Source organism: Thermobia domestica, chromosome 2 (assembly GCF_964235325.1).
Source record: "Thermobia domestica chromosome 2, izTheDome1.hap1.1, whole genome shotgun sequence".
NCBI lineage: Eukaryota > Metazoa > Arthropoda > Insecta > Zygentoma > Lepismatidae > Thermobia > Thermobia domestica.
In genome coordinates this window covers 290,302,644-290,316,817 of record NC_137455.1, presented here as the reverse complement: position 1 = coordinate 290,316,817, position 14,174 = coordinate 290,302,644, and the positions used below count along the sequence as shown (strand labels likewise).

Sequence of the window (14,174 nt, the reverse complement as noted above, 5' to 3'; positions counted from 1 at the left end):
TATCTTTCAGTAGATCTGATCTTTTTTGACAATTCTTTCTTTGAATATGAATAACCAAACATATTTTTAGATGCAAAATATCTGAAATTCAATTGAGAATACACTTAAGCTTATGCGGACGGAAATTTTTATTCTCAAAATGCGGTCATGTTCACATAAATGTTGATACCTGGGAACTTAAGCTTAAGAAACCTGGGATTACTTTCAGCTCTTTGTTTACATGAATATATGTTAAATGAACAATCAATCAAGAAATTCTCATAGTTTATTTCCTTAGGGGAAAAAAGTGCCAATTTTGTTGCGGGTCGAAGTAGAGAACTTAACTTAAACCTTTAGTATTTCTGGCACATAGATCTCCGATGAAAGGCAACATAAAAATAAGCTTTCTTGTAAAGGTTTCTATGTTAAGTGACATGGCACTGATTTCTTGCATCCCAGAAGAAGTAAAATACCAGTCTTTTCATGTTTTCAATCGAAAGCAACATTTTATTTATCTTGGTAATCTGGTTGTTTCTGTATTTTATTTTTTCTTTTCATAAATAGGTCCAGATGGTTTGTCTTATGCAAGCAAAGATTGTTTACAGTTACTTCATAGAATTTCGTGTTCATTTTGTAATCAATTTTCATTTTTTACAAGCTGTTAAAATCACATTAAATTTTGCTGATTGCTTAATACATTTCAAATATTTTTGTGTCTACGTAGTTCATTAAGGAAAATTTATTTATAATAATAGTAAAAAAATACTAAGCAACTAAAAATGTAAGATGAACTCAAGCTACCCCACTCGCACTCCCTGAAGAAGAAGGAAAAAGAAGTCTTCTGAGTTTTAGTGTTCCGACTACGCGTCTGCATCGGAACCTACTCTCCCACTCTGTGTTAATCCTTCTTGATCTTCCTTAGATCTTGCCTTATCGTCTTCTTCAATGTCTTTTTCTACTTACCGATTTCCAACTAAGCCTTTTTGCACCTCTCGCAAATATCCCATGCGCGCCATGTCTCTTGCACAAAGTTAGTCGTTCCTCTTTAACCTTAAGTAGACGCGTTGAGATATACTTTAGCATAACCTACTTCGCAAGGCTTTCAGGAAACATTACATTTTTCTTAGGCTGACATTAATCAACCTTGACAGATTTCATTCTACACTCAGAGTTGAAATTAGGTTCACATAATACAAACACTTAAAACATTCCATTGAATCATTCAGTTCAACTATTACTAGTAAAAAAACTAGCTAGAACCATAAAATTTCCCAGCCAACAATACAGAAGTGAATATTTATTTACTTATAAACTAATTTTGCTCAGAGTATATTTTCTCAAGATTTCCCTTTCTAGCTCCTTAACCTATATTCATTCTTGTGAGTTAGTAGAAGTTTCGAAAAAGTTGTAATGTTCATGTTCATTATTTTGAATGATCAATTTATAGTCGATTTTACGCCTCAAACTTAAGAAAGTCCTTACATTGGGCATTTTATGAACATAAAATCAGAAATTATTATCGGAGAAATGGCTCCTTTTCCCCATTTTTCGAATTTTCGAAAACGCTTAAATACGTAGGCCTATTCTGTTAGTTTTAATGAGAAGTTTCTATGCTAAGTTTCATCTCCCTAACTTTACTGATTTGCCAGATACTCTATTCTTGGTTTCTTTCTTTTTTTTTTAAATTCTTTTCCCCCACTACATACATTTAAAATTCTTCCTTATTCCAATGTTTCCGCGACAAAATGAGTATTTTATCAAACTTTCAAGTTTCTAGCTATAGTAGTTTAAACACAAAGAGTGATAAAATGACTCACTGGACAGTGATTGCGGTCACTACGTAGTGGTAAACACATCGACATAGTATGCCGGAGATCCCCGGTTGATGTCGCAGTCCAGTCAGTCACTTTTTTACTCTTTGCGTTATAACTCGCACCTATAGAAGATTTGGTGTGTAAAATATATATTTTAAAAAAATCGGTTGTTTTCTTCTTTCATAGTTGTTTGAGTTATGCGTTGACCAGTGAGTGAATAAGTCACTTTATACCGTTTCACAATAGTATAAAAGTATAGATCACGTATGCACGTTGCATTAATTAAAAGAAATTTACTTTATTAAAATTTCAAAACCATAAAATTGTGTTTTAAATAATTAATAGTAATGATAATAAACGTAGTTATAAAACGAATTTAATTATGATTAAATCACTCCATTTAAAATTTTTCTCCCTGTTCGAAAAAAAAAACTGTGTAGATTTTTTATATTTATCTGTCGCATTTATGTAGATTAATGTATCATCTACATAAAATGAAAGGGAGAAGAAAGTTGAGAATATTCTGCAAGTGGATAAAATATAGTAAAGTTAAGTAATTGGGTCCATCTTTTTCTTGTAAAAGTATTATTATCTTTAGATTAATCACGTAATGCTAAATAATGCCAGGGAAAGTGTTAATTAAGATGATCGATAATAGAAAAGTCCGAAATATAAATAGAGAAGTCATAGACGACCTCCTCACTATAATTTGCATTTATCCACGTTATGTCATTTTTAAATACCATTTTACTTCCAGGTGCTGTTGTATCTGTGTGGTTGTTCAGCCACAAACTAAAAATATCTGACGAAGTACTTGGTTTACTTGGATCTCTTGGTTCTCTCGGAATCTCGATTATTAATGCATTAGCAAAAGCTGGTTGGGTTATGCTGTTAGGTAAGTGTTCACTAGATTTGGCATCAAATTTAAAGGTATTAGCTAGTATGTTGTCCTTTATTTATTTCTATTACAATAAAGCCACTGCATAAAACAGAGATTAGTTACTAAAAGTGCTGATACGGTGAATGGAGAGAGTGATATGTATCGAAAATAAAAGGCATTCGTTTCCCATTTTCAAAATAACTGTGAAAGAATAGGTAATATTAAAATTTGGAAAACATAGGGATACATCATAAGAGGTAGCATATTGTCGCGTAGCAGCGCCTTTAATTAATGACATTGTGCAGTTCTGTTACCGTTTTCTTCAGCAAATCGTAAAATTTGCAGGTTGAAACAAGCACTGTAGCTAAAACGTTTGCTTTACATCATTCATTACAATACCCAATAATCGTACTCACTACTCTTACTTAATTGAGTGAGTATGAGATCTTTATACAGGACATTTACTTCCTTGTTTTAGCAAATATATCACACATCAATTATATATATATAGAAGTCCATTTGTGTTGCTCAGAGATGAAAATATAGTAAACTGAGTAATGAGATTCTTAAATGTACTGATATATTCGCTTTCTCTCAGAATTATACTTAACAGTAAATTGTATGTACAACTGTATAACCACCCTAAACTAGAAAGTTTAAAGTACGTTACCCAAATAAATTAAATTGTAATTATGCATCTGACTTATGTATTTGTATGACGTTCACCTTCCCTGGATTGAGCTGTACCCAAATGTATTGTAAGTTTAACCAGTCACAAGTCTGTTCAGGCTCCCACAGAAGTGCGTTTAGTAACCCACAAAACATTCGTGCATTCCACTATCATGTGGGAACGCTGAACTCAAAAGGGCTAATGTGTGTAAGTTTTGAATAATTCTGCGCAACGACCGAAAAATAAAAAAATTGAATAGGCTCTTATGTCTATTTTTGGGTTCCCCTCAAACTCTATCTGTACCATTTCACTTTCTGTCGACTTTCCCTCTCTGCGATCATTGCAAACCATTGTTACTGAACCCTTGTATCTCTTCTGTTCAAACTTACCTAAATTTTCTTAAACTATTGGGTTTCTCTTATATTTTTAATGGAAATAAGAAAATAGGTTTCTATTATTCATTTACTTGGTCTTTCGGGAAAAAAGTGTACAATTAGGCTACATTTCTTCGGTTACTATATTCTCTGTGTTCACATTCTCTTTTAGCATTAGATTTAAGGTATAAACATTACAAATGAATTTTTAACGTAAATCAGTGCTCTGCGTTCAAACTACGAATATTTACTTAAATTTCAACAGATCAACTTTGCCACTACACCGTTACCGCTAATTACTTTCAGTACAAATTATTATGTACCAGCAAAAAGCTCTCAGTATAAATTTGCAGTGCAGGGAATTAGACATCCTGCTCATTGATTTCGTGTGCTATATTATATCAAAAAATAATATTTTTATTCAGTACGAATTAATTAATCATCAAGGAGGAATACTCAACTGCCACACGAATATTTCTTACATATCAGCACACATTAACTTCATATCCTTATCCTAACTTAACCTAACAAATATATAAATAAACAAAACAAAAAGTCACATTATATTTAACAGCACATATTAGATGGTGAGGACGTCTCAGAAAGAGAACGGGCATCTTTACTCTGACTTATCTTTTAACTTTTCTCTAATTTAGCTCTTAAAATTTTAAGGTAAACAGCAAAACTTTTTTTTTTTTTTAAAAAAAAAGGAAATGATTATCAGAGACGGAATGCGAGCCACGTATCGTCAGCGTACTAGTCATCTCGTCACTATTCATTCGAGTACCGTCACTATTCATCTCAGTAAGTTCAAAAATTGGATTGAAACCTAATATCAGTCGTTTTTTCCAACCCTTGCCTTCATGCAGTTGAGGGATGAATCTGGATTAGAAATGCATAGAGAGTGTCATTATTTATCCCAGCGACTCAGAAAATTATTGATTTGATACTGATATCGACAGTTTTCGATTATTTTTACATCACCCCCTCACCCTCATTCTGATGCGGGATCAATTTGGACACAAATGGCATCTGGAGGGTCAGTATTTATCTCAGTGAGCCCGAAAACTCTGGATTAGATACTAGTATTGTTTGTTTTTGATTATTTTTACATGTCTTCCCCTTCCCACCCCTTCTCATTCCCTCCCCATAATGTGAGAAAAGCCTAAGTTAGGCTATGATGTACCAAAAGTCTCCAAATTCGATACAGCAGTCTTAAAAGGAGTTGCCGCCAAGTATCATTACATTAATTTTTATGTATATAGAAAATGCCTCCTGTAACCACTTAGAACGGAATTTTTTAGAAACATATCCTCTTATTTTTAATGAGTTTGTATACCGAGCTTAATGTTTCTAAGTAGATGAGATCGCGAGATACTTACTATATTCTTGGCAAAAACTTTAAACTCTCAACTTGTCAGCCCTTCTGGAAAACTAAGCTAGGTCAGGGTTCACTCATGTACCAAAAATCGGTCCAGCGGTGTGGGAGAAGTTAACCGTCAAACATGTTTACATTTAATTTATAATCGCGCCTCAAATAAAGCCTTTATGCGCAGAACTTGCAACTTCCTAATAGAATCAAAAGACGTTTCTCATCGTTTACTTCAATAACAGGAGACTTTTTTTTTTCTTGTTAGGAATATAAAGGAAGATGAAACACAACCTTCTGTTCAAATTATAACATGAAACACATTTTCGATGAAAATGTCACGTAGCAGTTTTTAGAGGCACAGCGACGATATAGCCTATAGATTACTTAATATACAGTATATTATATATGTGATTTCTCCTCTTGCAGCTATCAACTTTGATTTTATGACTGGAACAACGACCATTATTCAACGGTCTACCATATCGAAGGCTGTCGAAGCAGATGAGATAAGTAAGTGTTATTAGGTATATGAATTGAAACTTAGAGTATCTATCATTGACAATACTCGTGTGAAGATAACATATTACGTTAATAGTGATACCTACATTATCTTTAATAATAGTTATTTTTCATTGTGTTTATTAATACCTTATCTACGAATGACGGAACGCTTCAAATTCTACCAGGATTTTACTGTCTCTTAGCAAACAGCGGCTTCAAGTACTTACGAACACAAACAATGTTTGATTTTTCATATATATATATATATATATATATATATATATATATATATATATATATATATATATATATATATATATATATATATATATATTTGTAGTTTTCTAAACTTCACTGAAGAATTAGATAACAATAATAATAATCGATGTTACGCAACTGTGTGTATACAAGAAAGAGGTTATTGATTTGAAGTATAACGTCCCTTTTCGGCACCGAAGCTATGTAAGACGTGCTCCTACAACTCAACTGGCAGCACCAACTCCCACGGGAATCGAACCCATGTCTCCAAATCGAAAGTGTATGTAAAAAGTCCACCAGAAAGATGTATACATTGTTTGAAGAAAAAACTATATCATAGTTCTTAATTACATTTAATTATTGTCCAAACATATGTTACAAATCTAAAAAGGATATGTTTACATTAAATGTTCAAAATGTTGACCGTTAGCGGTCAAACACCTAAACAACGACGAGCGGTCGTTGCAGCTATAGTAGTTAATGTATGAATGAAGACCAATCCATATGCCTCTGTAATTTTTTTGGACAAAGATTCTCGAGCGTTTGATTGTTAGGCAGGGTAGTGGTTCAGTACCAAACTCCCCTCTCCACTGACGTTGCACTTCGATGACATCCCCAAACCTGATAAAAGACTTCAAAACGTACTTACTCTGCTCGAACGTCAAGCGTGCTTCTGCCATTTTCTTATCTTACTAACCGTGCTGACAGTGCCGACACCTGTTGAATGAAAAACCGTACTACAACATAATTTTTACTGAAAACAATTGACAATACCGACATCTGTCGGGGGCAAACAATACTACAACATACTTAAATTTCTGAACAATTGTCAACGCCAGTATCCTGATACAGGATGACAAAGAATGTATACATTTTTCTGGTGGACTCTGTATTAACCATACAACCATAATTGAACTCAAGTACGAAAAAGCCATTAAGCCATGTCTCAACTTTGAGAAGACTCATTTAAAATCAACATTAGAGTTTTAAAGTTAAAAGTCTTCCCTAAACTCCCTCAACTCAATTTTTTTTTAACTTTAATACAATACCTTAACTCAGAGATGCAAATAACCACTCGCCTGGGGCGAGTGGTTCATCGGTGTGGGCGAGTATTTAATATCATACCGAAGGTAAGTAAATTATTTCTATTGTGGGATGAGGGCTAGTAGCTTTTTCGCTTGGGCGAGTAAAATTTTGTTGCTTATTTGCATCCCTGCCTTAACTTCTTAGTACCTATAAAGTTAACATATTACCATCGGCGCGGGAAACATGGATTAGATTTCCGATGGAAGCTCATGTGGTACGGATCCCATGTTAAGCTGTTGATTCATGTCTCATATAGCCTCGATGCTAAGCGGAAACCTAAACTCCAAATCAACCAATCAAATATAGGATCTAAATATGAGGTAAACCGGGGTAATAAGGACTACCATATCTATATTTTCGAAGAAAAAAGTATCAGGAGCTGTTAAAAAAACAGAGCCATTGTGCATTTTAGAACATATATTTTCTAGTTTACATTTTAGACAACCCAGACTAGAAGGAATATAATGCAAAGTAAAAAATAAACATTATTGAAAGGTATGATACTAGGTCCCAAAAGCCTTACGCTCGGGGTAATAAGGACCAGCGAATGGGGTATCAAGGACCAGTAAGGGGAATAAGGACCATCACGAAACGAAGGGCAATAATGCTACTCTGCACCTTACTGGCACCCTTCGCATATGTAGATTAGAGTGTCAAGGTTCTCCTGTCCTGTCAAGGCAGTACATTCAAGGTGATACCATGTATCACAGGAGTTACACTGTACCCATTTCTCGTCTGATCCCTCGGGCATATGGCAAAGACCACAAACGTCAAGAGTGGAATCCTCACGGTGCTGAGATGATTCAGATGTTGCTGAATACTGCTGTTGAGATGCCTGAGATGTTGTTGCTTGCATCGGTGTGTGCACATTTGCCTTTGCACGTTTCGCGGGACGTTTACCACACTTTGCAGAATCTTCCTGTAGTCGTTGCAGTGCCTCATTCGATGTCAGACTTTCACCATACCGAAAACGACGCACTCGTTGCGATCTTTCTGGTGGCGGCGAGAAGGATGTTGAAGATTGCTGTAATGCAGACAAGAAAAAGTGTTTCAATTTATGGGAGCCGGAGAGTTGTGATGTATCACTGACACTTGGAGAAGAGCGACCAGAAGCTGGTGAGGCTGAAGACAAACTATTGTTTGTTCCAACAGACGACATAACAGGAAACACAGAGGACGCATTATTGGTTGGTGTTTGCCCAGCATATGGTTCAGCAGAGGAGTACTCCACTTCCGTTATCACTGATGAGTTGAATGGATATATCCCACATGCAGCGAACCCACTTCGAACGTTCTGCGGTGAAACTGTTTCCAGTACATCTGCTAAGAGCTTGGGAAACATAATTTTCTTTACCTGTCCGGAGCTGACTCTAGCGTGAAGACGTAACTTCTTTTGCCATTGCGCCTTCAGACCACGAAACACACTTTTGTCCAAAGGCTGTAATAAATGAGTCAAATGAGAAGGTAGACGCAGTAATTGGATATTGTGTTCAACTGCAAGGACAGATAGTTCATAGCTAAGGTGTGACAAGTGTCCATCAAAAATAAGTATTCGTGTTTTCTGAGATAAATCCCTCGTAGACGGCAAAAACAATTTCTCAAACCAATCCATAAATTGCTCCTTCCCCATCCAACCATTCGGGCTTGTTGTGTATCGCGCTGCAGGAGGCCCTCGCAAGGTCCATTTATCATACAAGTGCTTGCTTTTGTATATTATGTATGGAGGAAGAATAGTACCACTAGCTGATGCACAAACATTGACAGTTATTTGCTCACGACCACTCCCCCCAATAACTTGATTCACCTGTTTCATCCCTTTTCTGGCAATTATCAGGCTGCTCTTTGGATCAGTCACGAACCCACTTTCATCAGAGTTGAAAATGTACTCTGGGCAATCTTTAATGCCATATTTATCCAGAGTACTCTCTAGCAAGTCGAACCAATGTTTTATGACTTCTTCGTTTGTTGCTTGCAGTCTATTCCTTCCACACTGTTCAGTCTTTCTCACTGAAAGTTTTGGATGACGGCGAAGAAACCCATTCACCCAGTCAGGACCTGGTCTTCCGTTTTTGAAGGGTACATCTTTTTTTTGCGACACACAATATTCTTGAACTACGTCACACAATTCTTGTTTGTTCATTCCAAAACCCCATTCGGCAAATAGAATCAAACACTCCTCTAATTGTGATTCTTCCTCAGATGTTAATGCAGTAGCCGTTCCAGGACGCGCTTTTAGTGGACACTTAGTGTGTAATCTCCGTAGTAGTGACGTTTTACTCACCTTGTAGGTCCGTGCTGCTGCTCGGATACCCAATCTGCCACTTGTTACAGCATCAAATGCTTGTTCCATGGCAGCAGCATCTTCTTGGGTGGCGTAATTTCTTCTCCCTGGGTCCTTTTTTTTTTTTTGTAATGGCGCACCATTTCCTACGAGAAAGAGAAAAAGGGGGTAATTAGGACCACATAGCATAGTTGCAAAAGCAGTGCAAAACATATGAAAATAAAAACCTATTTCTGTCATATTTTGTACTCATGTATTTTTAACATCTGTCCATTAACTTTTAGGGACACATACGTCATTTCGCATTACGACTATTACAATATAGAACTGCTCCTTTCTGTCCTTTGGGGTCTTAAGGACCACTATTTGGGGTATTAGGGACCATAACTATTTATTTCTCATGCTACTAATAACTTATTTAGTTTTACCTAAATGCATACACCTACGTATTCTACAGAAACAGTTTTCACATTCTTGGAAATATTTTTACTTTTTGCATACAAGCAATATGATATTTCTAAATAAATTCTCATGCCCCTCACAAATCCCTCAAATATTGCTACCAAAGTTCCTCTCATTTCATTACTGATTTCCATAAAGAAACACTTGTTTAATACTACTATAGTTAGTCGAACTATTTTACCAGTGATTGTTTTCATGGTTACTTACCTTCTTTCCACTTTCTGCTCCAAATCAAAAATTTAACAAGTTTTTCTGTAGCTTCGTACAACAATGTAGGAACTTTTTGTGGCGTTTTCGCGCGTCCGCGTTTTGACTGAATCCGTTTCCCGGTCTTACCTCGGAAGTTTGTACGACATCTGTGTGTCAAATACGACTTACAAAAACAAAAGAGCATCACCGACCGTCCATAAGCTTAGTGCGCTTTTCGCTTCGCATTTCGTGCCGGATTTTACAACAATTTATCACGCGGTCCCTAATGCCCCGTGGTCCTTAATGCCTCGCTTTACCTTGTATTGTTCTTCCATTTATTATTTAAACACTTTCGTTGAATTTTATTTCAGGCCAAGTGTTAGGGTTCTTTGGGGTGATAGAGGCAGCCGTTCCTCTGCTATTTACTCCACTTTGTTCATGGATTTACTCGGTGACTCTGGACACTTTACCAGGAGCTTTTCATTTCCTCACATTTGCTGCACATGTCCCGGCGGCAGCAGTGTTCTTGTAAGTCATATTCAAATGAATTCATAAGTAATACAATAATACTGTAATTCAGTACTCCACAATATTTCCTATGTAAAACCTTTATTTCGTATATTTGTTTATTTTTCAGTTATATCTGAACGTAACGCTAGCAGAATTTAGTGTTTTAAATTACAGTGTTCAACAAACTTTGACCGAAGATGTGTAAAATCTTAAAGTTTACGATTTTTACATTCATTTGAGCATGGTAGGAGAAGATTGGATAGTAAAAGCATATACTTAGCTCTAGTTTTGCAAAAGAAAAAAAAATATGTGTTACCCAATTCCAAAACGTGTCTTGTCCATTGTAAAAACTATTGGAAAATCAAGTTCTTTTCGTTACCATCTTCGTTTGTACGTCTGGTAATAAGCAAAATAAATTTTGTAGAATGTAAAATAAATATCTTAACACTTTAAATGGGATAAATTAGCTGAAATTATGTATTAAAAAATCAGAAACAATCAAGAAGCACATTCTACACACGGGATACAGATAAAACTCAAAAGCTCAACACGGAAAAAGTACAACACAAACTTAAATTTCAGATCAACGTAGGGAAAAGTTGTAATTCCTTGTACATGATAAATTCCTATTAGGTTTATTTTGAGCATGTTCGCTTAGCTTGCCTTTCATAGGTTACATCTTGAGCATCCCTAGCAATAGTCCAACAGTAGTTGGCCAACATAACAGGACTTTACTTTCCTTCGTATATTTTCTCCATGAATGCAATATCTTGATGAAAACGTTCTCCATGTTCATCAATTACTGCTTCACAATCCTCAGGGAAAAATCTAGTTGTGAATGAAAGAAGTGAAGTTTTAGGGACATATTGCAACCAAGTTTGTTCGAGCATGACAACAATTCAGTCACAAGTTCTTTGTAATTTGTTGCTCGGGGTCTTCCCAAGAACTGTGAACAAGCACTTTTAGAGTTTTCCCACTCAATTGTCTCATTATCTTCTAGCCTTCCTTAACTTTGGCATCACTTAATTGAGGGAATTTTTCTCTTAAGTACTTATAGGTCTCCGCCTCGTTCATATCCTTTACAAAATATTTCCTAAGATCTAATTTAATATGTAGCGGGGAAAGCAAAATTCGTTTAGAATCTACGAGTGGCTCATTATGCACGTTTTTAATGCACGTTTGAAGACTTTCTCTAGTGCGCCAATCACCTTTGTAGTAGTGAGAAGCACGATCTCTAAGCTGAGTTGACCTCAGGAGTCTTTGACCAGTGGCATGTATTTTCAGGAGCTTCTATTACCGATTTTCTGATGTTTCGCCTGTGTTCTGTTCTCGAAAATATCTTAACTCAGTACTAATCAATCATTACCATTTTATAACACAGAAGATGTTCACAGCTGCTCAGTGAGGACGCTCACGTTTGGTGCCGAAAATTCCTCATCATTTGAGTTTGTGATGGATACCATCATATCCATAGATTTTTTCGGAGCTCTCAAGTTTTCTTTAAAAAAGCTCATTCACCATTTTTTACATAGTCAGATTCACACATCGATCTGTCTCCTTCAGCCTATAGAGCACGGGTGGAGCTAGGAATTGTCTGCTGGGGGGCATACCTTTCATCTGCTGGGGGTGCACGGTAAATACAAATGAGAATTGATGGATCTTATAAGTGGCATTTTTATTTTTTTGTTAAAAAGTTGGGGGGTCACTGCCCCCCATAGCTCCGCCCATGCGTATAGAGCATAACCGTGAAACACTAAAATGAAATTTTATTTTGAAGTTAACGTCCCACGATTGTGTCTGTTAGGCTAAGGAAGAAATTTTATTTTATTTTATAAATGGGACAAAAAGTGTACCAAATTAAAATTTTCTCGTGAATGTATAAAAAATTGGCTGTTTTAGTTTGTTGTTGAACTAGCACATCATTCTGAAGAAAATTTGTGATAAAATGTGATATATAATACGTAAACAAATATGTAAAGACCAGGAGATACATACAACAGTGTCACTTGGTACTGTATATAATTTCTATTGACTGCTATTACTTGTATTTATAACTTTTATCTGGAAAAGATTTTCTCTTGTTTATTGGCAAATTAACGTATCTTGAATTACTATAGACATGTTACTATGTGTACGTACTTATTGAGCATCTTAAAGTTTGTTATTCTAGTTGTCATGGCAGTATACTTGTGCCAGAATAATATAATTTATTGTGTATAACTGAATGTGTAGAAGCTATAACTTTTCCTTTCTATTCTTTGTACAGGTGGCTATGTGTGTACCGAAAACGACGAAAAGGTTATGAGGAAATAGGTGGAGACGACTGTCAACATAATGATAAAAAACGAGGCAGTATTGTATATGAAGGAAGAGATGTTGGTCCTAATTGAGTATCTTCCTTTCTGGGTGGCAGTAGTTTCCCTTTCTTTAAAATCATTAATACTGTATTAGTATAATAATTTCAGCTATGAAATATTAAAATATTTTTTACCATGTTACTTGTCAGTAGCTTTACTATGTTTCCTTTAATTTACCTAGGGATCAAATGTTGTTCTCTACTTGTCCCAAAATCATCATCATCATTGCCATCATAACCAGATGACATAGACTAGCAGTCTAAGGTGTTAAACTGATGATCGCGAAACTTGCCTGTTAACGTTTCGTATATTGCTTAAGGTATGAATACTATGTATTACCCTTTCACCATTCATGTCATTATCATCACCAATCATTTCTCGTTATATCCTTTAGTCTAAAGTCAGAACTTAGGACATAAAGCTTAAAAGAAAACAAAAATCCACATAATCACTACCATCGTCATAAGAATTGTGCACATCTCTTATAACAATTTCAATAGTATACTGGACAATTTCCGGTTCTTTTTCAAATTCTTATGTTATTCGTATTTTGTGCACTTCTGCAAATGATATTCAAATAGTGCTATTGCGTTATTGGTTAACATTAAAGTTTCTAAATTCCAAATATCAGTAAATAAGTAATTACTACTAGTTCATTTTCAATTATACAGGGCGGGAGCTCATGTGGTTCAGATTCCACGTTAATCAGTAGGTTCACGTCTCATATAACCTCGCTGCTGAACGGGACGTTAAACTCAAAATCAATTCAATCCACTCAATTATCCAGGCTCGATTGGCCCTTTTCACCGAATGAGCTTTCTGGTATTACATCTGATAAACATCTGTGTAATAAAGCCGCATATAGCGATAGTTTGTACACATGGTGTTCTTACTTATAGTGATAACTTGTTGCTTCACCACATCTTTCTACTCTTTAATTTTCCATATACCGTTTTGGAGCTAGAGGGAAAGAAAGTATTCACCTACACTTACTGCACTGACAAAGTCTCCACGCTTGGTTGTGTTAGGCCAGTTGGCTAGAATAAGCATTAACGAAAAACATTCAGAAAATACGAAATTCGTTTAGTATTATGTAAAACCTTGTTTGAAATAACCTGGAAACCCATCATGTCAGAACCACCCGCAGGATTTGTTTCAAGAAGGGCAAAAGATGGACACGTAAGCGAAGTCGGAGATACACACACATCCTAATGCACATAATAATTCACATAAAACAATTATTATTGACGCACATTGCAAAACCTTATTAACTACAGTAAATATATTCAATACTATAATTGATAAGTAAGTATTTCGAAGGACCAAACTCCTTTAGAAAATCCAGAAGGGTCACTTGCATTCTCCTGTCGACCTCTACTCTGCGCTTTCATGGTTCGAATGCTTTAAGGTTCAATTTTTCTTGCATTGTTAGTAACGGAAC

The 14,174-nt window shown here is 35.6% G+C and overlaps 1 protein-coding gene across 1 annotated transcript in view; it reads left to right on the top strand.

The window, feature by feature from the left end:
• LOC145679457 (putative peptidoglycan muropeptide transporter SLC46) overlaps positions 1–12,769 on the top strand; it is a 32,779-nt gene extending 20,010 nt beyond the window's left edge. The window contains exons 3-6 of the mRNA XM_081750036.1: positions 2,551–2,688; positions 5,516–5,599; positions 10,238–10,394; positions 12,643–12,769. Coding sequence (XP_081606162.1) covers positions 2,551–2,688; positions 5,516–5,599; positions 10,238–10,394; positions 12,643–12,766 — 503 coding nt within the window. The 3' untranslated portion in view covers positions 12,767–12,769. The remainder of the gene's footprint in view (positions 1–2,550; positions 2,689–5,515; positions 5,600–10,237; positions 10,395–12,642) is intronic.
• The last annotated feature ends 1,405 nt before the right edge of the window (positions 12,770–14,174 follow it).